Source organism: Carassius carassius, chromosome 27 (genome assembly GCF_963082965.1).
Source record: "Carassius carassius chromosome 27, fCarCar2.1, whole genome shotgun sequence".
Classification (NCBI taxonomy): Eukaryota; Metazoa; Chordata; class Actinopteri; order Cypriniformes; family Cyprinidae; genus Carassius; species Carassius carassius.
The window spans coordinates 5,407,817-5,434,433 of NC_081781.1; the positions used below are offsets into that span (position 1 = coordinate 5,407,817).

Consider the following 26,617-nt stretch of genomic DNA (forward strand, 5'->3'; position numbering starts at 1 on the left):
AAATTGCAGCTGTAGATCATTGAATGAAAATGAGCAACATTTGTTTGGAACGGAGCACCATGTGCAGATGAGCAATAGATAAGTGAGGAACTCTGGCAGATTTATTACAGGATCTGCACTGATGACAAACAGCAAAACATTTAGATTTAGATTCCAGCATTGACACTCATTATAACACACTCTAATGAACTTAAACCATCCTGCTTGAAAATGTTTCAGTGTTAGATGCATTTATCAATTTAACAGACTCTTTTATCCAAAGCGATTTACCAGTGAGGAACTCTACAGCATAAGATATCCATCACAAGGAGACAGGTAACATTAAGTGCTCAAAACAAAGTTTCAAAGTTGGCCAGAGAGGTAGAAGCTACTGCTGAGATAACTTTACAAAAAATGACCACAGTAGCATATAGTTTCCTCCAAACTACCTATTTGTGCAATTTAAGCTTACATTTCCTTTTGCTGTTGTTTATTTAAGGGATAATGTATCCAGCCCGTTGTTCTCGCAGAATAAACCCCTTGATCACCCTGTCTGGGTTTATTCTGCGAGAACAACCGGCTGGATGTACATTATACCGCTTATTACATGGCTACTTGCCACATATGTAGATACTTAGACGCAAAATATTGATTTGAGTTGAAATATTGAACACAAAGCTTCCATGAAGAAAGCAGCGAGGAAGCGGCAAGTTCAAACTAGATGGACATTTAAGTGAAACGGTGCAGTCAAACCACGTAATACACAACATTTCACCACAAAATAATTAAGGCAATAAAATAATTAAGACGAAAATGTTTTAAAACCTTACCTTAGTTTGTTACTTCTCTTATAATCCATTACAGCATACAAAACAGCCAAATGGCAGCAGCTGCATTTGTATGAAATGAGAGCGAGTCCGCGATACCAGGATGACATAATTAAACAGTTGTACTCCATTTTGAATCGAGTTTTAATATTTTATTAGCTAAACAAACACAAAGCTTCCACCAATAATAATCAAGCTAGAGTACAGCGCCGACTGTTGTTACCCGGATGAGCCTGTGTTATTAGCTTTTACAGGTTGTTATCCAGCAATAACAAACCTTCAGAATGTCACGACTGACCAATCAGAATCAAATATTCCACAGAGCCGTGTAATAAAATATGTTATAATACGGGGCCGTTGAATGCTTGAATCTGATTGGCTGATGAACATTCTGAGGCAGCTATATTGACCACATTACAGTTCCATATCACTTTGCATAGTTAACTGTGATAACAGTGACTACGTTTACATGCTGTTAAAATTCGGGTTATGGTCGGGTTAAGGTCACTATTTGGGTTTCTGAAACATTTGGGATAACCCGTTTACATGCATGAGCAGAGAGAGTTACCAATCCCGATGTAAACGGCGATGCATGGTTAGCGTCTGGACGTACAGACAACAAGACGCAATATGCGTCATTTCCGATTCTTCTTCCTGTATCCAAAGACAACAACAACAACAGCAGCAGCAGGCGGATAATGAATAGTTTGGGGCAGATATCGATAGTCTTTGTTTGCGCTTTGGCGCTGGTACTGATCCACCAGCAGCACTTGACACTACTGTGCCTCTATACTGCACGCGGGGTTTTTTATGCGCCGTCTCTACTCAAAAGACCAAGATTCCTTGCGAATAGAACATGCGCAGAACACACATTTTGATGGGGATATGCTGAAACGCGTTTACAAGACCAAATATTCGGGTTAGAAAAGGGGTACCCCAGGTATAATATCCCGGTTTTTAAAAACCGGGATATGAGCATATCCGGGTTTTTGCCGGTGTTTACATGGCCGTGCGCGACCGGGTTATTGCTAATATCCCGGTTTTGAACGGGTTATTGGCTGCATGTAAACGCAGTCAGTAACGCAGTTTGCACAAAAAGGTGTTGTCAGCGCTGCCCTTACGATTTTATCAGTTAGCCTAACGTTATATAGTGTAGCAACTTAAAGGCTACACATGAAATTTCTCACTAGTGAGGAGACAGCGCTGTTTAGAGAGGTAGCCTAATTCACACAAGCTCTCTCTCTCTCACTTTCTAATGACTTCATTAATAACTGCATTAGAAGGCTATCAACGGCTCAAGCCTCTAGTACCAGCTTTAAAATTATGTTTTGAAACTAGCAAAAGAGGCACTGGATGAGATGCGGAAGAAATAATCCTACTCACAATAGCAATTTAAGTTAAAAAAAATGGACGAATCTCTCGAAACATATCATCCGACCGATGTCTTGAGGTGTGGTAACCATACTCCGCTTCACGTCGTGGCCGCATCACCACCTCAGGTGTACTAATTAAACGGCCTGTCGTCAATTAGCCTATCCCTTACCTCATTTTCCAGTTTTAATAAAGTTATATTAAATATATTTCTTTTATTCTACAGTTGACCCTTATGCAAATAAGCGGAAAACAAACAATAAAGATGTGGTGTGTGCACTCATTGCTAGTTCAAAAGCGTTACTAATTCGACAATACATCGAGCTTTCAAAATGTTTTACTTTCATTTTGTTTCTGAATCAGTGTGCGATTTAATGAACGATTCAGTCAGTCACTCATTAGGTCACTTGTCGATAACTATTGGTGTATCGTTGTAACAGAAAGAGTTCTATCCATCTATCTACTAAAGTATCAAAAAAGATAAATAATCGTTTAAATGTTTCGCTCTTCTCCATGTCAAGAGATGCTTCCTACCTCCCAAACTTTTGCGTGCCTTTCCTCTGTGGTTCACAACGAGCGTATTTTAACATTTTTATATAGACAGTAATGAGGTTACACAACAGCTCATCAATATTAATAGGCAGTCTTACCGCTCTTTTAAAACATTTGCCCATTAAGAGTAGATGATTACTTGTTATAGATGTTCATGGTGCTGGCTGAGGTCCAGAATGCAAATATCTTGACTAATTCGGCTTATATTTTCTCTTCTTTCTTTCCTTTTCTCTTTTTCGTTTTATCGACTGAGCCAAAAATTGTGGAGTTTAAAGAAATGTCTCTTGGACATTTGGTGCATAAATGGAGGCGCTGTATAAATTTTATGACCTCATTATATCTCTTGTGTGTCCTTCAGTCATTGAGGCCTTATGAAAAATGTATTTTCTCTAAACTTTTCAGTTCCTCACTAGAGGAATATGAACAGGTTAGAGCTGAAAATTGGACTCTGGAATGTATCAGTTAACTCAAATAAGCCCAGTGAGCACATCACGAGCTACATCACGGCAGAGAGCTATCTACAACCCGAATTCCGGAAAAGTTGGGACGTTTTTTAAATTTTAATAAAATGAAAACGAAAAGACTTTCAAATCACATGAGCCAATATTTTATTCACAATAGAACATAGATAACATAGCAAATGTTTAAACTGAGAACGTTTACAATTTTATGCACAAAATGAGCTCATTTCAATTTTGATTTCTGCTACAGGTCTCAAAATAGTTGGGACGGGGCATGTTTACCATGGTGTAGCATCTCCTTTTCTTTTCAAAACAGTTTGAAGACGTCTGGGCATTGAGGCTATGAGTTGCTGGAGTTTTGCTGTCGAAATTTGGTCCCATTCTTGCCTTATACAGATTTCCAGCTGCTGAAGAGTTTGTGGTCGTCTTTGACATATTTTTCCTTTAATGATGCGCCAAATGTTCTCTATAGGTGAAAGATCTGGACTGCAGGCAGGCCAGGTTAGCACACGGACTCTTCTACGACGAAGCCATGCTGTTGTTATAGCTGCAGTATGTGGTTTTGCATTGTCCTGCTGAAATAAACAAGGCCTTCCCTGAAATAGACGTTGTTTGGAGGGAAGCATATGTTGCTCTAAAACCTTTATATACCTTTCAGCATTCACAGAGCCTTCCAAAACATGCAAGCCGCCCATACCGTATACACTTATGCACCCCCATACCATCAGAGATGCTGGCTTTTGAACTGAACGCTGATAACATGCTGGAAGGTCTCCCTCCTCTTTAGCCCGGAGGACACGGCGTCCATGATTTCCAACAAGAATGTCAAATTTGGACTCGTCTGACCATAAAACACTATTCCACTTTGAAATAGTCCATTTTAAATGAGCCTTGGCCCACAGGACACGACGGCGCTTCTGGACCATGTTCACATATGGCTTCCTTTTTGCATGATAGAGCTTTAGTTGGCATCTGCTGATGGCACGGCGGATTGTGTTTACCGACAGTGGTTTCTGAAAGTATTCCTGGGCCCATTTAATAATGTCATTGACACAATCATGCCGATGAGTGATGCAGTGTCGTCTGAGAGCCCGAAGACCACGGGCATCCAATAAAGGTCTCCGGCCTTGTCCCTTACGCACAGAGATTTCTCCAGTTTCTCTGAATCTTTTGATGATGTTATGCACTGTAGATGATGAGATTTGCAAAGCCTTTGCAATTTGACGTAGAGGAACATTGTTTTTAAAGTTTTCCACAATTTTTTTACGCAGTCTTTCACAGATTGGAGAGCCTCTGCCCATCTTTACTTCTGAGAGACTCTGATTCTCTAATCATGTTACAGACCTGATATCAATTAACTTAATTAATCACTAGATGTTCTCCCAGCTGAATATTTTCAAAACTGCTTGCTTTTTTAGCCATTTGTTGCCCCCGTGCCAACTTTTTTGAGACCTGTAGCAGGCATTAAATTTTAAATGAGCTAATTAAGTGGATAAAAAGTGTAAAATTTCTCAGTTTAAACATTTGCTACGTTATCTATGTTCTATTGTGAATAAAATATTGGCTCATGTGATTTGAAATTCCTTTAGTTTTCATTTTATTAAAATTTAAAAAACGGTCCCAACTTTTCCGGAATTCGGGTTGTATCTATCTATCTATCTATCTATCTATCTATCTATCTATCTATCTATCTATCTATCTATCTATCTATCTATCTATCTATCTATCTATCTATCTATCTATCTATCTATCTATCTATCTGTCTGTCTGTCTGTCTGTCTGTCTGTCTGTCTGTCTGTCAGTCTGTCTGTCTGACTGTCTGTCTGTCTATCATCTTTTGTTCCGTCTATTTGTCTGTCTATCATCTTTTGTTCCGTCTATTTGTCTTTCTATCATCTTTGTTCCGTCTATTTGTCTTTCTATCATCTTTTGTTCCGTCTATTTGTCTTTCTATCATCTTTTGTTCCGTCTATTTGTCTTTCTATCATCTTTTGTTCCGTCTATTTGTCTTTCTATCATCTTTTGTTCCGTCTATTTGTCTTTCTATCATCTTTTGTTCCGTCTATTTGTCTTTCTATCATCTTTTGTTCCGTCTATTTGTCTTTCTATCATCTTTTGTTCCGTCTATTTGTCTTTCTATCATCTTTTGTTCCGTCTATTTGTCTTTCTATCATCTTTTGTTCCGTCTATTTGTCTTTCTATCATCTTTTGTTCTGTCTATTTGTCTGTCGTTATTGTCCTTTTTGAGTTATTTTGAATGAGTTATTTTATATGAATATGGAATATCTCAAAACAGGATTTAGATTTTTATTGAATACAGATTTTCAATGTATTCCACAGCTGCTGGACTGCTTCGTGATCCCTGTGGTGTTGCTGCTGTCGTGGTTCTTCCTGTTAGTCAGGTATAAAGTGCTGCACTTTGTGGGTGTGGGCGTGTGTCTCCTGGGCATGGGCTGCATGGTGGGCGCTGACGTCATGGTGGGCCGACAGCAAGGCCTCGGTAAGTCCTCACCCCTCCATGATGCTGCGGTACACCCTGAATATTAACCCGCACAATAACCCTCTCTCGTTTCCCTTGGGTGGCATTTTGTTTCATTTGCAGCCACAGTCCAGACGTTACATCAGTATAAAGCACTGCCCAATCCTCCCGAGAAGCCTGGATCATGCGGATTGATTCAGTTTCAGAGTCTGTTATTAAATATGAATGAACAGTAGGGGCTTGTCCATACGATTTCACACACAGCTTTCCCCACGGGGCAGTCTAATGAAAATCATACTAATTTGCAGCGATTCTGCTGTTGTCTCTGAATAATTTACCTACTGCTGAGTTAATTTTACATTTACATTTATGCATTTGGCAGATGCTTTCTTCCAGAGTGACTTGCAGAGCATTCGAGTATACATTTTATTAGTATGCTTGTTCCCTGAGAACTGAGATTTCAGTAAAGTATGTATTCAGACTAATATGTATTACCTAATAAATGGCTCATGTCTGTTTTATACAGGGGACCATAAGCTTTTAGGGGATTTATTGGTTCTTGCGGGAGCGACGCTGTACGGCATCTCCAATGTATGTGAGGAGTTCATCGTGAAGAACCTGAGCCGGGTTGAATTCCTGGGTATGATGGGTCTCTTTGGCTCCTTCTTCAGTGGTATCCAACTGTGAGTCTCTTACTGTTAACTTTTAAAGATCAAATAATTGTAAGCTTTGAGGCCATCAAAATGCTTTTAAACTTATGAAAAATATGTTTTTGTTCAATAAAATGCTCTTTAAGATGACAGTCTTTTCAATGACTGTAATTTAGGGATGCACAGTATATATACTATACCATTGAAAAGATTGAGGTCCTTAATATTTTTTTTTTTCAAATGAATACTTTTATTCAGCAAGGATGCATTCAACTGATCAAAAGTGACAGTAAAGAGATGTTACAAAAGATTTATATTTCAAATAAATGTTGTTTTAAATCTTTTTAGCTTTGCGATCACAAAAATAAAATACTGATATAATATTGGTACCATGCAGTTTTACACTTTATCACTTATTTATTTATCTATACAGTGATACAATTTTTCTCTATTAGTTAATATTTTTATATATATCAGCATTTTCATGTTCATTTTCCTTATTTTTACAATTTTACACCTTTATAATTATAATTCAGTGATTCTTATATTAACTTTTTAATGAATGATTTTGGTTTACATTTTTTAAATGTAATAGTATTCAGTTGCATTTTTTATTTATTTAGTCAAAATATGGGATTTTAAAATCTTCCATTTGTTGATTATCAAGCTATGTAATTATATACTGTATGCTCATTGATATTAACCAGAATATCTCTGCATCCCTACTGGCAATAAAATAAAATAAAAATAAAAATAATAAAAACAACACCTTGCTTTTGCGAGCCTATGATGTAAATTAAAAGCTATAGAGCCCTATTTTAACGATCTAAATGCAAAGTGTAAAGCACACGGCGTAGGTGCACTCAGGGCGTGTCCAAATCCAATTTTGCTATTTTAACGACAGAAAAACGGTCGGTGCGCCGGGGCGCAGTTTTGGAATGGGTTGTTTCTATTCTCTTAATGAGTAATGGGCATAAAGTTCAATAAACCAACCAGAGTGTCATCTCCCATTTCCTTTAAGAGCGAGATGCGCTCGCGCCATGGTGGATCACTTTTTGTTGATGGAACTATTTGTTGGCGGAATTTGTTGGTGGAAAAGCTGAATGCTTCTCAAGCGAAGAAACCGATCAGATCATCTAAGGGACAAGCAGGAATCAACCAAAGCTCCGCGCAATGAGTCAGTTAATATATATAAATGTGTGTGTAATGGCACGATTGTTCAATTAATTAGCCAATTTCATTCATCATTATAAGTAGTAATAGGCTGAATTGCAAATAGGTAGCCTAATTCTAATACACGCAATGACTATCCATCATTACATTTTTATATTTATGTAGCCTACACAATAAGTTGTTTTGACTAGTTTGAGTTGGTCTATGGCGCAGTTGAAATTGGTCTATGAAACTAGTTTGAGTTGGTCTATGGCGCAGTCTCTTTCAGCTCCTTAAAATAGAAATCTGCCAGCAATGAACACACCTCTTTTTTAGACCAGCACGCCCATGGGACTGAAACTAGCAAACACACTTGCGCTGCGCCTTGCGTTGCATTGCTCCTGGTGTATGATAGGGCCCATAGTCTATCACCGTTGTACCCTTGGTTAAGATCCTTTACACCAAGTTACTCCAGGGTTTCCTGTTAACTGTTTCACCATTGCTCTAGTAGCAGGAGATCACCTTCATGTAGTCTTCAAAGAAACTTAATGTTTTTTCTAGTTGGATTGCCATCCACCTGCCGTCATCCTCAGATCGTCCTAACTGTTTGATGTTTACACAGCCTGCATGTTTAATTGTCATTTCCACCAGAGCCGTTTGGATCTCCAGCTCCACATATCCCAGCTACTTCCAAGCACCAGCCAGCTGGAAGGTTCTCGTCTCCCATATTTTTTATCCATCCATAAGCGAGGCCCATTTGGACCGCCTGCGTCCCGCAGCAAACATACAGCTGCTCCAGCTGGAATCACATTCTCATCTAACACCTTTATTCCCCCGCTGCCGGAGCTTCGGTGCGCTGTAACATCTATATTTGTGGCGTATTTACATAAACGCCAATGACACAGTTTATCCATGCCAGCTGGGTGTAATATTGCTGAAAGGCATTCATATCTGACAGCAGGCTGGAACTGTGGACGACAGTCAAACACTGCTTTCAGTTAAAGTCTGATTGCTTCATAAAGGGCTCTGGAGGAAGCAGTGTGACAACCTCACTGGATCTAGAATATTCTCTCTCTTTCTCTGCCTGCATCAAATAGATTCATCTGCAGGCTTCAGGGATTCAGGAACGGTCTCCCGCTGATGCACCTCTAGACGCTGTCGGCCGATGAGACTTGTAGCCTTGGCAACAGATCATCTGTGACAGCTCTACAGAGGTGTCACACGGGGCCAGAGGATTGTTTCCCGTGCGGCTTTATTTGTGCATAGGGGGGTGGATGGGATGACGTGTCACGAGAATCCCTCAGACTGTTCAGGAGGGCTTCAGGGGAGATTGACCGCTCTTTGCTGAAGCTGGCTGGATTTGTCACACTGGCCGTAGTTGCAGAAATCTCACTCCTGTCAAAATGAAGCATGCTGTCGAGACTTCGGCACTGTCACTATTTATCTTTTATTGACGTTCTGGTTTTTCCCCAGCTCAGCTGTGGCTGATGGAGTGCTGTGTTTCTGTTTTTCAGGGCCATTATGGAGCACAAGGAGCTTCTGAAGGTGCAGTGGGACTGGCAGATCGGTAAGCTGGTGATTTTGACAGTTTTCACACTTTCATCCCAACCTGAGTTGAATTCAATAATCCTCTCTCTCCCACTGGTCTCTTTCCACAATGTACCACTGAACCTGAAAGTGGTTTTACTGCAAATAATTTCATTATTAGCAAGTCTTTTTGTCCATTTAAAAAAAAGAAGTTAACTAAATTACACTTTTGTTTTTAGAGAATGCATGTTTAACATGAAGTCATGAACAATTGTTGTCGTATTGCTTGGTTAGATAGTTTTCACTTATTAAAAATAAAAAGTTAAAAACAAATGGAGAATCAGCCAGTGCAATAAGACAAAATACACTTATATTTACAATACAATCTACAAAATTAAGTCTAAGTAAATTTTACAATTAGTAATTAAAAAAAAATGTTATTAGCATCTTATGCTCACCAATGTGGCATTTATTTAGTAAAAAATGCTGAAAAACAGCAATATTGCAATTTTTTCAGAATTTGTTGTCTAATTAATTGCATTACATTAAGAATTCAACTGACAGCCATTATAAAAACTTTATATAAACAATATATATATATATATATATATATATATATATATATATATATATATATAGTAGTGACAAAAGTAACATAAAATAATATAAATATATATTATATATAATATATTATTATAAATAAATATTATATATATAATATAAAAAATAAACTAAATATATTTGGCTACATAAAATAAACTTAAATAACACTTTAAAATGCATGAATTTCATTGCATTAAATACAAAAATATTAAGTTTATTTAAGTGTTATGCTAAAATACATTTTAGAAACCATTTTTGTTTATTCTTTTTATAAGTATATTTCTTAGTCACTTTGCAAAAAATACTTCTAAATGGGTATTTGTTTATTTATTTTACTGTTTTCCAGTAAAAGTATTTATAAATCTTTAAAACCACATTAATCTTCAAGTTAAGCAACACTGAAAAAAACTATATTTTGTTGTTGTTGATTGTATCATGATTATTAAATGTATTTTCTTATTGCACCAAATCAGCATACTAGAATGATTACTGAAAGACGTGATATTTCAGTAATCATTCTAATATGCTAATTTGGTGCAATAAGAAACTGAAGACTGGAGTAATGATGCTGATAATTCAGCTTTGCCGTCACAGGAATAAGTTATACCAGAACAGTCTATGCTATTTAATCGATTGAGTCTTTTCTGCCCATATTTCTAACAAGAATTCAATTTCCTTTGTCAACCAGTAAGCATTTTCCATTTATCTTGGGAATGTTTTGTGACAGATATAACAAAATATGCATCATCGATAGTGGTTCATTTCCTCAAATTAGTCTGGATAGCTTTCATTGCAAATATAAATCACAAAGCGCATAAACCACACTCCAGACCCCCACTTTCAAGAGATCTTGTGTGCAGCTGAGTTCAGAAAACAGCTTTCATAGCACCGCACTCAAACTTACAGGGGTCTGGTGTTGAAACCCCCTTAGAAACAACACCAGACAGCTGTAAATTGATGGGGCCGATTAAATATTGCTGTGCACGTGCTGCTGAGCTTGGGGAGAGGTGCTGGAGCGCCAAATAAAACAGAAGATGTGACTTTCAATTTGACTTCCTCGCTGACAATAACAAGCATATGTAAACTGTTGACAAAAGACAATTAACAAAATTAATTGCTTATGTCTGTGACATCTCAACGCCGTGTATAAATACACACGCCTGCTCATGTCTTCTGAGAAAATGTATGCGCAAACACAAATACAGTTTTATTAAAGCAATAAGCCGCTCTAGGCAGTGCGTTACATTAATTTTATCATAGTTACTGTTAAATGCATCTGATTTGAAATAATTATAAATATAATTTGGTTTGTAATCCTGTTTAGATGAGACTTGGCAAAACTTGCGTCCTCAAATTCGGTGTATTTTATGACCCAGTAAATCACTTAAGTTTAATCCAGATCGATGCGGCCTGATGAAGTGTTGAGGGGCTGTGCCAAAGGCAGCATTTGGGTTGGATCCCAGGAGGATGCTGGCTTGTCACAGGGACATTAGCAAGTCTAGAGTCGCTTGAGGGGGCAACGTCATTAACTGTCAGGGTTGTTGCAAGTAACACGCTTTATGCCAGAAGAAAGAACATCTCCCGCCAAAACTGTGATGCCCTTGAAAAGTAACGAGGGCATGTTGATGACAATGCATTAGTTATGTTGCCACTGTCCTTGAAAGAGCATGAGGAAAATTCATATTTATCTGTGTATCATTGCATATGTTAAATTTATTAATATACAGTGACTTCTGAAGTATTTGGGTGCTTAAATTAATAGTTCACCCAAAAATTAACATTTGCATCTACAAGATGTAGATGAGTTTGTTTCCTCATCAGAACAGATTTGGAGGAAGTTTAGCATTACATCACTTGCTCACCAATGGATCCTCTGCAGTGAATGGGTGCCGTCAGAATAAGAGTCCAAACAGCTGATAAAAAAATCACAATAATCTACAAGTAATCCACACGACTCCGGTCCATCAGTTAAGATGCATGTTGAGTCATCAATACATAATATTGCTTTCTCTAATGTAAAGTTATCTCATCTGAATCGGGAGAGAAATATGCACAGATCAAGCACTGTTTACATGTCAAAACAGTTCTTACATATGTGGGTGGCTAATGATCTGAGAGTAAAACAGGGGATGGACTGGGACTGATTTACTGGAGGAAGTGTTATTATGGATTATATACTTGTATTTTGGGCAGAAGCAATGTTTTTATGTTAAACATTTTAAGTAAAAAAAAAATATTATTGATGAATTTTTGATCATTGCAAACATGTACATTCTAAAAAAATGCTGGGTTAAATACAACCAAGCGCTGGTTAAAATATGGACAAACCCAGCTATTGGGTTGTTTTGACCCACTGGTTGGTTTACTACCCAGATGGTTGGGTTAAACATTTAACCCAGCCGCTGGGTCAAAACAACCCAATAGCTGGGTCTCCCAATTGAGACTTGTGGATTACTGGTGGATAATTGTAATGTGTTTATCAGCTGTTTGGACTCTCATTCTGATGGCACCCATTCACTCAAGAGGATCCATTGATGAACTAGTGAAGTAATGCTAAATTTCTCCAAATTTGTTCTGATTAAGAAACAAACTCATTTACAAAATACATCTACATTGTGAGTAAATTTTCAGCAAATTTTCATTCTTTTAAAAAATCTGAATGTCATTGCATTAGAAAACAAATGTCAAAAATTGCTTTTTATTTTAAGCAAATAAAAGCTTTTTCATGCAAAACGCTTCATTCAATAAATGTAATATGTTGTTATAAAATGCAATACAATGCATGCATTTGGATTCTTATTATTTTAGGTTTTTAAAAGTGTCCAAATATATTTAATTTTAATATTTCCTTTTAATATTATTTTTGCCACTATTGTATGTGTACTGTTACATTGCTCAGGGTGCATCATTAGTTAGATTTGTCACATCCACTCTGAAAATACTCTAAAAATGTTGTCATCACCTCCAAGTAATTAAAGAATTTTTAACGGGTTTATTCCTTCTGTAAATCCTTGCCTACAGACAGATCTGAACTTCCCCTGAATAGCAGGTGACAACTTATAATTCTATGATGTGCTACATCTCCAAACAGTGTTAGCAAGGCATCTGAATAAGTTATGAAGCCTTCTGCTCATCTCTGAAGCCTCATAGCCTGAGAACCAACTGCGTGTGAACAGCAGTGAGCTCTGAAATATAAAGTGTGATACAATCCTGACACTGATTTGTCCTTATTGGATACAAGCTGATTATTTGTTTTTACCATTATTATTTGGATTTCAGAGTTGATCCTGTACTTTTTCTTTCATAGCAGCACTGTCACTAACAAAAAGATTAAAACGTGCTATGATACTGTGTTTTATGGTATCAAAGTAATATCATGTCATTTTAATATTCACCTTAAAGTACAATATTAATGAATTATGGTGCCAGTAATATAAAGGGGCTAACTAAATATACAAATTACCTTTTTTTAACATTACAGTATTAATATTTGTAATGGGACCACTCATGAATAATACTAATAATAATAAACTGTAATAATAAAATATAATAATTATTATTATTTTAATATCCTGAGTGTCATATAATAATATTGATATTATTCTATCTAGTGGTCTCAGTTTTTTTTCTCTATGCTTTTCCCTTATACTCCAAACCAAGATAGGACAAATATATAAAAACAAACAAAACAAATTGTGCACTTCACTTACAAAAGCTAAATTGGTGACTTGGTGAGATGCCAGACAGGAAGCAGATTTTGTTAGCATTGTCTGCTTTTTCATTTCAAAACAAATTATCATTATCTATTTCCATTTCTGCTGCATCTCCATCTGCTGGAATAAGAGTTGTCTTTTACCAACACATTTTGAAATGAATGGCCTGAGAAAACACAAGTGAATAATTAAATTTTTTATGCCATCCAATTCCATTATGATTGTGCTGGATGAATTATGACCAGAATATCACACCTGCTGACTTTCTGTCCTCTATGACATGAAAAGCTGAAAGCTGCTAACAGAGGAATATTGTGCTAAACTCCTCACTGTAGGCTTTAGCTGTTCAATATGATGCTGCAATATCATGTTGTACTGGAATATAATACTAGCTGTTTATGTTTTCTATGAAGCCTGCATTATAAAGTGGTACTCGTAATAGCATGTAGATTTGTAACTACAGCTATCATTTACTTTTTCTTATAATACATTATATTTATAAGAACACGGCTATGAATAGGTAAGGATTATAAATAAAAGATAATGTACAGTAGTTATCACAAAGTTGCACCAGATCAAAACTCAGATGCAATGTAGATTAGTGCAGTTCATATAAAATATTAATTTATTTTGTAATTGTTTTATTATGTGAGAAGGAGGTTTCACGGTGAAATAAAAAACATGAACAAGTCTATTAAACAGTTTAGCAGTCATAAAACAAAAAATATTTAGTTGCAGAATGTCATGATTGACCAATCGGAATCAGATATTCCAGAGAACTGTATAATGATGTATTATTATCAGGGCTGGTAAGTGTTTAAAATTTGTAATTTATTAATTACACGATGTGGTGATTGATTGATCGCACATAACATTTGGAGAAATTACTCTGAAAAGATAATTTAAAGTCATTGTTGTGCAAAGCATCAAACAGAGATTACAAAAAGTAGGTTCAGCAAGAAATATTTTCTTTGATCAAATTTATTACATATACTCTTTTGGACCATGTGAGTGAATGATGACAGAATTGTCATTTTTGGTTGGGTGAATTATTATTATTATAAAAAAAAAAATCATACAAATTAAAAACAAAAAAGATTTAAGGTTGTTGATCAACATTTTTATTTTTTATTAAGGATATTTCTTCTTTATTGCACTGTATGCAGTTGTACTGTATATGTATAGTTCAGATTTTCCCTATAGTGACTGATGTGGCTGTAACTCTTCATGTCCTCTCAGGGCTGCTGTACATTGGATTCAGCGCGTGTATGTTTGGCTTGTACAGCTTCATGCCAGTGGTAATCAAAAGAACCAGCGCCACAGCGGTGAACCTCTCTCTGCTGACGGCTGACCTGTACAGCCTCTTCTGCGGCCTGTTCCTGTTCCAGTACAAGGTTAGAATACGCTTTCACTCTCTCACTGCTCTCTCTCTTTCTCACCTCCTCACCACCACCAGAAGCTATATGTCATTACACCTGCTGTAATTTTACTCACTTGTCCCATTTTTTTCTCTCATGAATGTTGAGCAGAATTTCTCTGCTCTCCTTCTCAGAGGTCTCTGTGATTTCATTATGAGTCATGCAGCTTCCACAATCCTCAAAAACATGTTTTTTAGAGATTAGAGAATCCTAAATTCTGCACATCATTCATGTTTTTCCACCCAAAGTCAATGCATTTATAATGCAAGTTAAGATCTCTTGTACTAAAAAAACTATTTTGTTTTGCATGACCATTTTCCTGTGGCAGGCTGAGAAAAGACAGATGTTTATGTGTTCGTGCTGAGCACGGCTTAATCGTGATTAATTGCATACAAAATAAAAGTTTTTGTTTATATAATGTATGTGTGTGTACTGTGTGTAATGTGTTTTTTCTGGATTTTTTGGTTGATATTCTGTCTCTATCCGTTAAAATAAACCTACCATTAAATGGCAGACCCTTTATTTCTTTATAAGTGGACAAACTTACAAAATTAGTAGGGGATACTTTAACTCTTATACTTTAACTCTAAGCCATGATTTCCATCTTATAATCCGGTTTATTTCTGCTTGTTTTAGCTTTTACTGTAAAAGTTTTGAATTTCCTTACTTAAATGTAGTTACCAAATTGGCTGTTGAGTGGAAAAGTTGCAAACCCTGTTTGCAGTGCTTACTTTGCCGTTAGGTTCAATGTAGTTTGTGCTGCCCCATCCTTCAATACAAACCGCTTTCATATTGCATTGAAGCTGCTTTGAATTGAGACAGATCCACAATGCAATAACACAACGCCCTTAAAAGAATGAGCAAGGATTTTTCACTGAAATACTAAGACGATTTATCAGGGGATTTCAGAGGCACTTTGCCTTCAGGGAAAAATCCAGCCACAATGTGAGACTTCATCTCTAAACACCACCATTACAACTAAAGCCATCACTGAACAAAGCCATTAGTCATACTGTACAATGAGCATAGTGTTTTAAACTCCCTCTCCTCGTCTAGTACAGATTACACTGTCTGGAGAACAAAAAGACATTTTGCTTCTTTTGAATGAATCATTATATGGACGGAGTACCACACTGATTCGTTTGAAAGGTTACTGTGCTGTTAAAGTGAAGTATGGAAGGTGTTTTGTTGGTGAATAAAGCTGCTTGAATTTTGACTCTCAAGGTGAATGTATTAGGAACATGTTTTTGAGCTTCAGTATTCATGAAATACAATTAGAGTGATGGGTATGAAACAAGCCTCCATGGCTGTCGCCATCGGCAGAAAGCTCAGGGTTACTGCGTGGTTTCTCGGCTTGCTGGGAATAGATAGAAGTGGCTCAACGAAATCAGATTCAGTCTGAGCAGAACGGCGTTTTTTAGCGATAACAAAAGCTGTAATCACATATAGAGCATCTCTGGCTTTGTTTTCAGTGTCCTTGTGTGAAGAGGCTCAGCACAGCTGTCCCTTTCTGAATCGCAGAAATAATCATGCATTTCAGTTCATGTTTAATAGACATGTTGAGATGCATTATTATATAGAAATATAGCATATCAAAAGAAGTACATATAGTATAAGGTTTGGTTTTTCTAATTTCAGCAGTTTATGTATACTAGATACAGGAAAATAATGTATTTATGAAATACATTATATTATATTATATTATATTATATTATATTATATTATATTATATTATATTATATTATATTATATTATATTATATTATATTATATTATATTATATTATATTATATTATATTATATTATATTATATTATAAAGGAGTAAGAAGAGATAAGGACTTGTTTTGCTCATTTCAGTATTTTACAAACACTAGATAAAGGATAATAGAGTTATAACATTATATTTTAAATTAAGAGGACACACTATTTTTTCTTCATGCTTCAATTGCTCTTAACTTTTCTTTAAACTCTTTTTATTTCATTGGTAACTAAGTACATAACTTTTGATTTAATGTTATTAGTAGAAAGATTTTTAGGAGAAAGCAGTATTAAAAGTATTTTTGTAGTATTATATAAATTTTTTTCACTTCTAGTTTTTAAAATGTTCATACATAAGCTTTTTACTACAGCTTTAAACAGCTCATTCAGATTTGGAAGCCATAACTATTTTGTAATTAGCCTTAAGTAGAGCTGTCAATCATTCCATTTCTTTATCAAATGAATTACTTGATATGCTGATTCATTAAATATGTCATTAATCTAAAGCTTTATCAATATAAGCTGAAAAAAATAAGATTTTTAAGATTTTAAGGGTTTTAAGGGCGGCAGGTGAGACGTTTTTGGCTGCTGTATTGTGCTTTTTGTTTTGCTTAGTGTTTTTCAAGTGCTGTTTTTTAACATAATCATTAAACAAATGAATGCATTACATAGACAGGCATAGTATAAAGGAATCTTACTACGTGATGCTCATGTCTGGTATGATATGAAGAACATTTTCTGCATTTCTAAATATTTCATACTGTTCTCTCTGGTCATTGTGCTGTACACATAAATGCTAGGGGTTACATCAGCTTGAAAGAAAGCCGGCAGACATGAAGCGCCTCCAAATGAATCCCTCTCCAGCCTTGAACTGAATGCCAGAGCCATTTGTAATATGGTCATATGTAGCTAGAGCTCTCTGAGATTCTCTGCACGCTGTTGTTATTGCTGGTGGCTAGTCTGCACCTGCATTCTCATCTCCTTTATTTTTGTGTCTGGCCTTTTGTCTTCTCAAACCTGGTTTCTGCTCACGATGCAAACTCAAGGTCCTTTTGAGTTTATAGCAGAGCCTAGAAGTCTGAGACTAGAATGAAGATCTAATATCATTAAATGAATAAGAAAGGACAAAAAAAGATACAGTAGGTGAAATATTTCAGATTCTGTAGGTCACTAATAAGCTAATTTGTGACATTCAAGTTCAGACAGTCAGATGCTTTTGCTTTTACACTCTTTTGGATCAACAGGGCTATTAGAGTTATTTAAAAATTACCTGACATAAATTTAACATACATATTAATAAAAAAAAAAAAAAATGTCAAAACACAACAAAATTATTAGAATTTTTAAATTAAAGTGAAAACGTAAAACATAAAATAAAGCATAACAATATCAATAAAATAATAATAATAATAATAAAAACTTTAATCATATTTTACTGATTAAAAAATATATAAAAACATAACCTACCTGACATTACCTGAAATAAAATAAGTTTACGTTTTTTATATAATTTATTTCATATAGTTAAGTAAAATCTCATTTTCATATAGTATAACTTGATTTCCTAAAATAACTAAAGCTAAAACTGAAATAAAATGAATGAACCTAAAAAACATTCATAACAAAAACACAACAAAATTAATAAAATTTTAAATGTAAAATATAAAATAAAACAATTCAAACTATTAATAAAAACTATTTATCTATCTAAAATAACACTGTTTCAAATCTTGCAGATTTTATAAATGCAACTTATAAATGCAAGTGCTGCAGTTATATAAAGAACAATAAAACAAAAATTCTGAAATGTATACAATATTGTCTCAAATTGTTATGCTGATAATGTAAAAATGTTAATGCATCAATAATAATACAATTAATATATATATATATATATATATATTAACATTTAATCCAAACCGTATTAAATGTGTAAAATAGAAGCATTTTTGCTAGTGGTCTCAGACTCCTGGTTCCCATATGAAACCTATCTGTGGCGGACAGATATTGGCATATACACGCTTTTGGCTGAGACCATTTTGAACGTTGCCTGTATGTTTTACACAGTGATTTGCCACTTGTCAGACAGAAGATGATGAGAGTGTGTTTGAAATTTGAATCAAGCTGATTCCCACAATATCCTTCGATGTTCAGTTGAGCCAATTCAGAAAAAAATGAGCTGTAATGATTGAGTTCTGATCTTGATGGGTTGCCCAATTTCCTGAAATCTTGGTAGCCTGTATAGGTGTGTGACAGAATCATGTTCTCGCTGCAATTAGACTTTGATTTGCACTTTGTGGCTAGTTTGGAGCATATTCCACCAGGAAAAGTAGATTGTTTGATGGTTGGCTTTATCTTCATATTGGCAGTGGTCGGGTCCAGATTAAATTGTCAAGACTGTTAATGAGAATTTTACTGGAAGCATGTGGTGGTTACTGAACAAATCATTAAAAAAACCACAGAGGAAGACGGAGACTCTTCAATCAGCAGATAAGACAATATTCTTAAACTGTGTGTTAGAATAATAGGATTTGAACTGCCTGACTTGAATGATATTCTCCAAACAATATAGAGAGTGAAGTTTGTAATGGGTATATTCTATACATTCTAGTGCTGTCAAAATTAGCTCTTTAACACATGCGATTAATTTTTCCTAAATTATTTAATGCATTTAACGCAGGGGCAGGGCTAGGGTTATCAGCCATTACCCACAACACACCAAGGCCATTGTGGGATTTTAAATGCTCCCATAAAAATGCCTTCTTTATTGAGGACAGTTGTTAGCTGACTAATTTTATTAATTGAAGTGAGTGAATATGAAATTTGAATGTGGTTACAAAAGCTTGCATGCTGAGCACAGTCTGTTTTTAGTCTATTATGGGTCATTTTAGGTCATTCGAGTGTAATTAGTGGGTCAAGACATGCTTTTCTTTGCAGGTGGTCTGTGCTGCACAACTAACTTGGTTAGCAGAGTTTCATGTTGCATTTGGAGTTTGATTTCCATAGTCAAGGAACCACTGATTTTGGAAATGTTTTGAGATAAGCAAGTGCAAGTTACATTAAAGAACAAGAAGGGAGGACAAATAAAATCGACTGATTTTAAACAATATTAGATATAAGTGAATATAGGGGTATGTTTTAGATCATTTAGATAATTTCACTATTTTGGATTGATTCGGCATTTCAGCAAATTCTTCACACAATATGCAGTGTTTCAGTCTTTTTCCCTTTCTCTAATGTAAATCAAAATGTTTCAAACAAATATTGTTGAGGAAATTTATTTAGAAATATTCCAGTGTTTCAGTCTTTTTCCCCTTCTCACATCAAAATGTTTCAAATACGGTATTTATTTATTTATTTCAAACTGGTGCCTTTGGCCTTTTTTTTTTTTCCGGTGTAGCAGTTGATTTGTATTAGTTCGTTTGTGTGCAACTCAAAAATAAAAGTTGATAAAACAACTATGATAAAAAGGAAAACAAAAGAAATATAAAAAAGCTACTTCAGGAAGGTAAAGAAATTGATCCAGCACTTATTGTGTTAATTGTTTTGAACACATTAAACAGAAAATATTAAATAATAAGAAAATAATATAATTTTTCACATCTAGCCACAGATTTTCTGAATTTGGAAAGGTTTTGAGATAAGTCAGGAAATGTTAAATAAAAAAGGAAGGATAAATACCATTGGCTTTAGAGTAAGGGAGTAGATAAATAGTAGTGTCGCTAATAACCTTTTACTTTTTTCAGTAAGGTAGTAGTTAGTTACAATCAGTAGTCGTTTTTAAAACACTGTAGCTTTTCCAGTAAATTGAACTAAAATGAAGATATATTTAATGAAACCAAATATTGGATTGGACCAAAATTTGAACTTATGCACCTCAAAAGTTAGAAGTTGTTATACCATGTTTAAACAAATTCAGTACATTTTAGTGCAATGTGATAAAACACTAGCATACTGTAACAAGCATTTTCTGGGTCAAAATGAACATGTAGACAAAGGTATACAAACTATAAAGTCATGTCTGAGTAAAAATAACAAGGACAAGTTTTATTCTTTGCAAACCCTTCTTTAACACATGGCTGTTTGTCTCTTGGACAGTACAATCCATCTTTGGTTCATAACTTTCATTTTGAAATATGACACTCAGAACACCTTGCATATTACAGTATGATTTATTGTGAGTATGGCATCTTTTTTTTACAGGTTGTAATTACATTACTGTAGCCTTATTGAAAACTCTTTTCTCCCCTAATGCTTTGGGGAAAAGTGGGCACCATGTGTCTGGCTTGAAAAAGCAGGCACTTTATCATACTTATGGTGGCATGTAGCAACACTTGATATATTTAAATGAGGAACCTGACACACCGGCGATGTAAACAGAATATATTCCTTTCCAGCAGATATTACTCTTGCTGGCTCTAATACCCTTGCAGTACTGGAAAATCTCTCAGGCTGTGCTCAATCTTCCATACTTTTGCCAGAACCATCTGCCTAATTTCTATCCTGTGGTCTGCACTGAACTCTCAGGTGTGTTAACACTCAGTTGGAAAAGGACTGGCAGGATTTTGCCAAATTTTCTCCTGCTATTTTCATTTTGGAAGATTTTTCCACCTCACTGTAAAAATTTTTAAGTATTTAAGTATCAATAAGGGCAATTAAGTATCACATAATTGTCCATTTTTTTTCAAAACTGTATTTTTCTCACAATTGCAACTTCATTACTCTTTATTGTGGTTAATATATACAAACTGTAACTTTATTTCTTTTATTTCAACAATATTTTCAAATATTTGTAACCATCACAATTTTGACTTTATTTTTTTATTCTTTTAACTTCATAAGTCAGTTATTGCAGCTTTATCTCTCAAATTTGCAACATTAAAGCACACAATTTCCATGAGCATAACTGCATTTTTATCTAAAAATTGCAACTTCGTTACTTGTAATTATGATTAAATATCACAATTGCAACTTTGTTACTTGTAATTTCAGCTTATTTTCTTATAATCGTGATTATTTCCTACAATTGTTACTTCGTCTCATAATTGCAACTTTAAACTCACAATTACATTTATTTCTCAAAATTAGGATTTTATATCTAACAATATAACTTTATAACTGTAATATATGATGTAATATTGCAGCATTTTATCACTTATTTTTTTATTTTCTAATGTAAACTTTATCTCACATTTACTTTTGTTCTTTTGTCTCTGAGCTGGAAATGGGCTGTCATAAAGCAGCCCTACACTAAAAAGTGTAGATAAAAAAGATCTTATAAAAGATTTTATAAAAAAGATCATTTTGCTGTATTCACTTCTCAAGTTGTTTATATGCTGTTTTAGAGATTAAACATTTTTTGAAGTTACATCACAGGTTCTTCAGTACATCGCATTAGTTCTAGATACCATCTGAGGAATGAAATAGATATCTTCAGATGAAAAGTAAGTCCTCCTGGGTTCTTTTTTAAGTACTTTTTTAAGTACTGTCCACCTCTCATCTTTAATATATTCATTTTGCCTGTGTACCCATGCACATGCTGACAGATTTATACAGACTTGATTTTATGAAAAGCAACTCTGGATATGCATAAAAGCCTCAGCAAGAAATAGTGTGACTTGCCCTTATTGATTTATTGGAAATATTTATTCTGCTGTGATGCTGGAGGGGGGCAGGCAGCAGGGGGCTTTAAACTGCGAGAAAGTGTCAAAGTTTATTTAAAATTCTCTGTGGAGTTTCTCTAGACTTCAAAAGGCTAATGTCTATCACTTCAGGGCTTTGGAGTGTATGTGCTAGCAAATATTTATGAGCTGTGTATGCATGTAGTTTTTACACTAGAGTAGCCTCGGCTCAGTGTGGCATGAAGCGCCGATGATCTCATGGTGGTCCTCTCTGGTACTAGAGCTTTTAGATGTGATGTGATCAGCTAATAACACTAAAATCAATTGCATATGAGGCTTAATGAGTCACAGATATTTTGATACTTTGAATGTATGTAAAAACATGTTTCATTCCCCTGAAACTAGCATAATGATGTTTTCTAATCAAACACTTTCATACTGAACATTGTTAGTGATTTGTTAATGGTCTGCGAGCTTCCAGCATGCTTTGCAGTATTAAATGAGAATTAATATACTGTATAGAGTATATTATGTTTGCTTGCTGCTTTTATGTTTGCTGTTATGTAGAAATCTGTAGTTGCCTCCAGAAGAATTTATTTGGCTGAATTAGGAATATTACAGTTAATTAGAAAAATTAAAACTAAAACCATAAAAAACATGAACTAAATGTTAACTGAAATAAAATGAAAACATGCTTAAAACTTTGCCAAGAAACATTTATTATTTTAATTTAACTTCATGTACGAAAATAACTAAAACTAAGTGGACGTTTACAAAACAACTCCATAAACGGAAACCTTTTGAAGTCACATTTCAAAATAAAAGTTTTTGAAAATGATACTATTACCGTTTCCATGTAAACTACCAAAAAAATGCTAATGTGTATTACGTGTTCAGTCTACAGGTAGGTGTGCAAGCATATTGTTTCTTTACAAAGTGACATTGCCAACTGCTGGCATTGGCATGAATAATATAGCGTTTTAATCATTCTAATGGATTTGCTTGTATTTGTTTGTTTGTTTGTTTTTTAATTATCAACTTATCACAGGTGTTATAGATGGGCAGCACGTGGCTCAGAAATGGACCATGATCAAGCTAAGAGGCCATTGTTCATAGCACAGCTCTGCTGCCAGAAGTGATTGTTGTGCTCATCCACACCTCAGACCCTACGGATGAAAAACTATTGATGTGATTTGGAGTTTGAGTGATGGCAAATAGAGTGAAGCTTTGGCATTTCAGTTTTCAAAGTCGTGATTGTTGTTGCTATTTTCAAAGCGCTGACAAGGGTATTGAGTCCCTGCTTGACCATAACGCACAGCAAAATATAATGCACTGCTCAAAAATGGCATCGTCAGTAGTGGTTAAAAAAAAACACTCTTAGCGGTCCAGCATCTTTCTAATATTCAAAAAACATGGTTGGGCAAAATTCTGATTTCAAGGTCTGGCTCACTATCAGTTGATGATTGTGAATTTACATGTTCCATCCTAAACCTGTCATGTAATTTGGCTTCATGCTGAAGACTTTGGGATAAATTAGAGCATTCTGGTAAATTAAAGTGTTCTTCCATGACCCATTAAGTTAAGTTAAGTTAAGCATTCCCATGAAATTAAATCGCATTAATGCACATGTTTTCCCTTTGGTCTCACAACATACATTTTAAACCATTATTAAATTATTAATGCCATCCCATCATAATTACAAGCACAGACCTCCTGCCTTGAACAGTACTCACATTGGGAATGAATCATTTCTCTGGACATTTCTAACACAACTGTTGCTTTTGCTCATTAGTTCATTCTTGGTGGAATTTCTCCTGTTGGGCCAGCACGTCTGATTCCCTCATACTCATTAACAAAATATAACCCTAATGTGACATATTTATAGGAGCAAACGATGTCTGCAATGGCTGTCATTAGCATCTGCTTCTTTTTCTTTTTAAGTTTCTTTTTCTCTTCTTTTGTGTTCCATAGAAAAAATAACAGCATGCAGATTTGGATTGATTTGAATTTTTTATTTATAAAGTATGATTTGCAGTTTTAAATCAGTGTTTTATTTAAAATAAATCATGATTTAGAAGTCACTTTTGTATTTAAGAGTAGTAAACAATGATTTTAAGTTTTAAAACATTTATTTAGAAACAATAAATCATGATTTACAGTTTCTGATCAGTGTTCTTTTGTAGTACTTTTAAAGTTAAAGTAAAATTTGAAATGTTACAATCGTGTTCTATTTAGAATTAATAAATTATGATTTAAACTTATTTCAGTGTTCTAGCTCAAATTGACTGTTTTAAATGAGTGTTATGTTTAGAATGAATAAATCATGATTTACAGTTTTAAATTAGTGATCTATTTTAAAGAAAATTAAATTATGATTTGAAGTTTTAAATCCGTGTTCTAGTTAAAATGTACAGGTTAAAGTCACTGTTCTATTTAGAATTAGTCAACTATCATTTAAAAAAACATAAATCAGTGTTCTGTTTGGAATTATTTAATCATGATTTGCATTTTTTAATCAGTGTAAATTGTTATTTAAGGTTTTAAATCAGTGATATTATTTAGAATTAATAAATCAATTAATAATTATCTTAAACTAGTGTTCCTATCATTATTTCAAAATTCAAAATTATAGTACATTTTGATTTAAAGTTTTATATGAGTATTCTATTTGAAGTAAATAATGATTTATAGTACAAATCATTGTTCTGTTTTGAACCGTTGTACTTTTTAAAATCACTGTTCTAATTAAAAGTAGTAAATTATAATTTAAAGTTTTCACTTTATGATTTAAAGTGTTCTATTTAGAATTACTAGATCGTGATTTGAAATGAATAAATCATTATGTTGAGTTCTGAATCACTCTTCAAACACACTATATGAAGTTCGTTATGTTGTTTGTCTGCCTTCAGTTTTCAGGCCTTTACCTGCTGTCCTTCTTCATCATCATCCTGGGACTGGTCCTGTACTCCTCCTCCTCCACCTACGTGGCACAGGATCCTCGCGTTTATAAACAGTTCCGCAATGTGGGAAACGCTATCTCAGACACACCCACCGTGGGGCCCCTGGAGCCTTCAGTGACCTATACGAGCCTGGGTCAGGAAATAGAGGAGGAGCCTCGCGTAAGAGTAGCCTGAAGGGGGCGTGGTCTCTCAAAACCAATCATCCACTGCCCGGCCCAACTGTCTGTAGAAAAACGAATGATAATGATCACTGAATGATGTAATCAACCACGTAGCAAACAAGTACACTGTGATCATGAACTGTTAATAGGTAGCAGTGACTTCTGTATATCTGAGATATCAGATCCATCATGTATAGAGATGATTTCACCTCATTGCCTCTTTCCCCGCGGCAAATTAAGTGTTTAGAAGGATTCGTGCTGACTGTTTTGTCCAAATGCTCAATTGTGAATGTTTTAATTTCTTATACGAGCACAAAGGGTTCATTGTATTTGAAAGTTCGACATGGTTTGTTTCACTACAGCTTCATGAATATTTTACATTTTAAATGAGACTTACCTGACGAAAACTGCATTCTGAGTTTTACAATGCTGATTTGAGCCAGTGCCTTGCCATGTGATATTATTGTGGGTTAAATCAGCCAGTGAGAAATCATGACTTAATAACAGTGTCATCAGTACTGGACATGTCATGACTGCATATTGTATTATCTGCTCAAAATTATAAACTTTTACATTCATCAGTCAGAAATACAAAAAGGGTAAAAAAAAAAAAAAAGATTTTACACCCTTTAAGTGTTATACCATATTCATTTTTTATATATATTTGTCATATTTTGTTTGAATTCTGCCAGGAAAAAGGGTACATGCATTTGTATTAAATTTAAGAGTCTGTGTAATAGCAATTGATTGTAAACTTGTAAAGTATTTTACTCCACATGTGTTTGTTTTATAAGCAGTTCAGTCTTAATTATCATCTTATTTGGATAAAATCCAGTACAATACATGTAAAGTATACCCGAACTGATATCTGAGTTTTGTTTTGTTTTACATATTCTTTTTTTCTTTTTTGCATTCTTAAGTTGGCATTTAAATATTGGAAATTCTTAATGTGTCTGACTTGCTTAAAATAAAGTATAGTTGTCTTAAACTCAAAAAACACGAATGGTTAAGACTGGGAAAATGTGTTTGACCATGCAAACCATTACATCATGAAAATTCTGTCATCATACCCACTCTCATGTTGTTCCAAACCTATATGAACACTCAATTTTTTTTTTAATTGTTGGTGTCCAGTCATTTGACAGTAGCCTTTGACTTCCAACTTATTTATTTTTTCTCAATAGTATGAAATAGCTACTGTTTATTCTCTCACATTCCTTAAAATATCTTTTGATGTGTTCAACAAAGGAAGGAAACTCAAACATATTTTGACAAAGCTGAGGGTGAGTAAATGATGCTAATAAAAGCGTAATCCCTACAATAGACAAAAAAAATACTATATTGACCCATGGGCAACTTCAGGTGAATGAACATCAACAGTAAAA

At 34.7% G+C, this 26,617-nt stretch overlaps 2 protein-coding genes across 3 annotated transcripts in view; both read left to right on the forward strand.

Moving 5' to 3' along the window:
* The window catches only part of LOC132106520 (solute carrier family 35 member F1-like), a 77,689-nt gene extending 51,449 nt beyond the window's left edge, over positions 1 to 26,240 (forward strand). The window contains exons 4-8 of one of the 2 annotated variants that reach the window (XM_059512273.1): positions 5,531 to 5,690; positions 6,196 to 6,352; positions 8,986 to 9,038; positions 14,554 to 14,708; positions 25,021 to 26,239. In XM_059512273.1, coding sequence (XP_059368256.1) covers positions 5,531 to 5,690; positions 6,196 to 6,352; positions 8,986 to 9,038; positions 14,554 to 14,708; positions 25,021 to 25,245 — 750 coding nt within the window. In that variant the 3' untranslated portion in view covers positions 25,246 to 26,239. Of the gene's footprint in view, positions 1 to 5,530; positions 5,691 to 6,195; positions 6,353 to 8,985; positions 9,039 to 14,553; positions 14,709 to 25,020 lie in introns of both variants that reach the window. The other variant, XM_059512274.1, reaches the window with a different exon arrangement.
* Positions 1 to 26,617, forward strand: part of LOC132106525 (dehydrodolichyl diphosphate synthase complex subunit nus1) — a 314,847-nt gene that overhangs the window by 66,031 nt on the left and 222,199 nt on the right. The gene's annotated exons all lie outside the window — the stretch shown is intronic.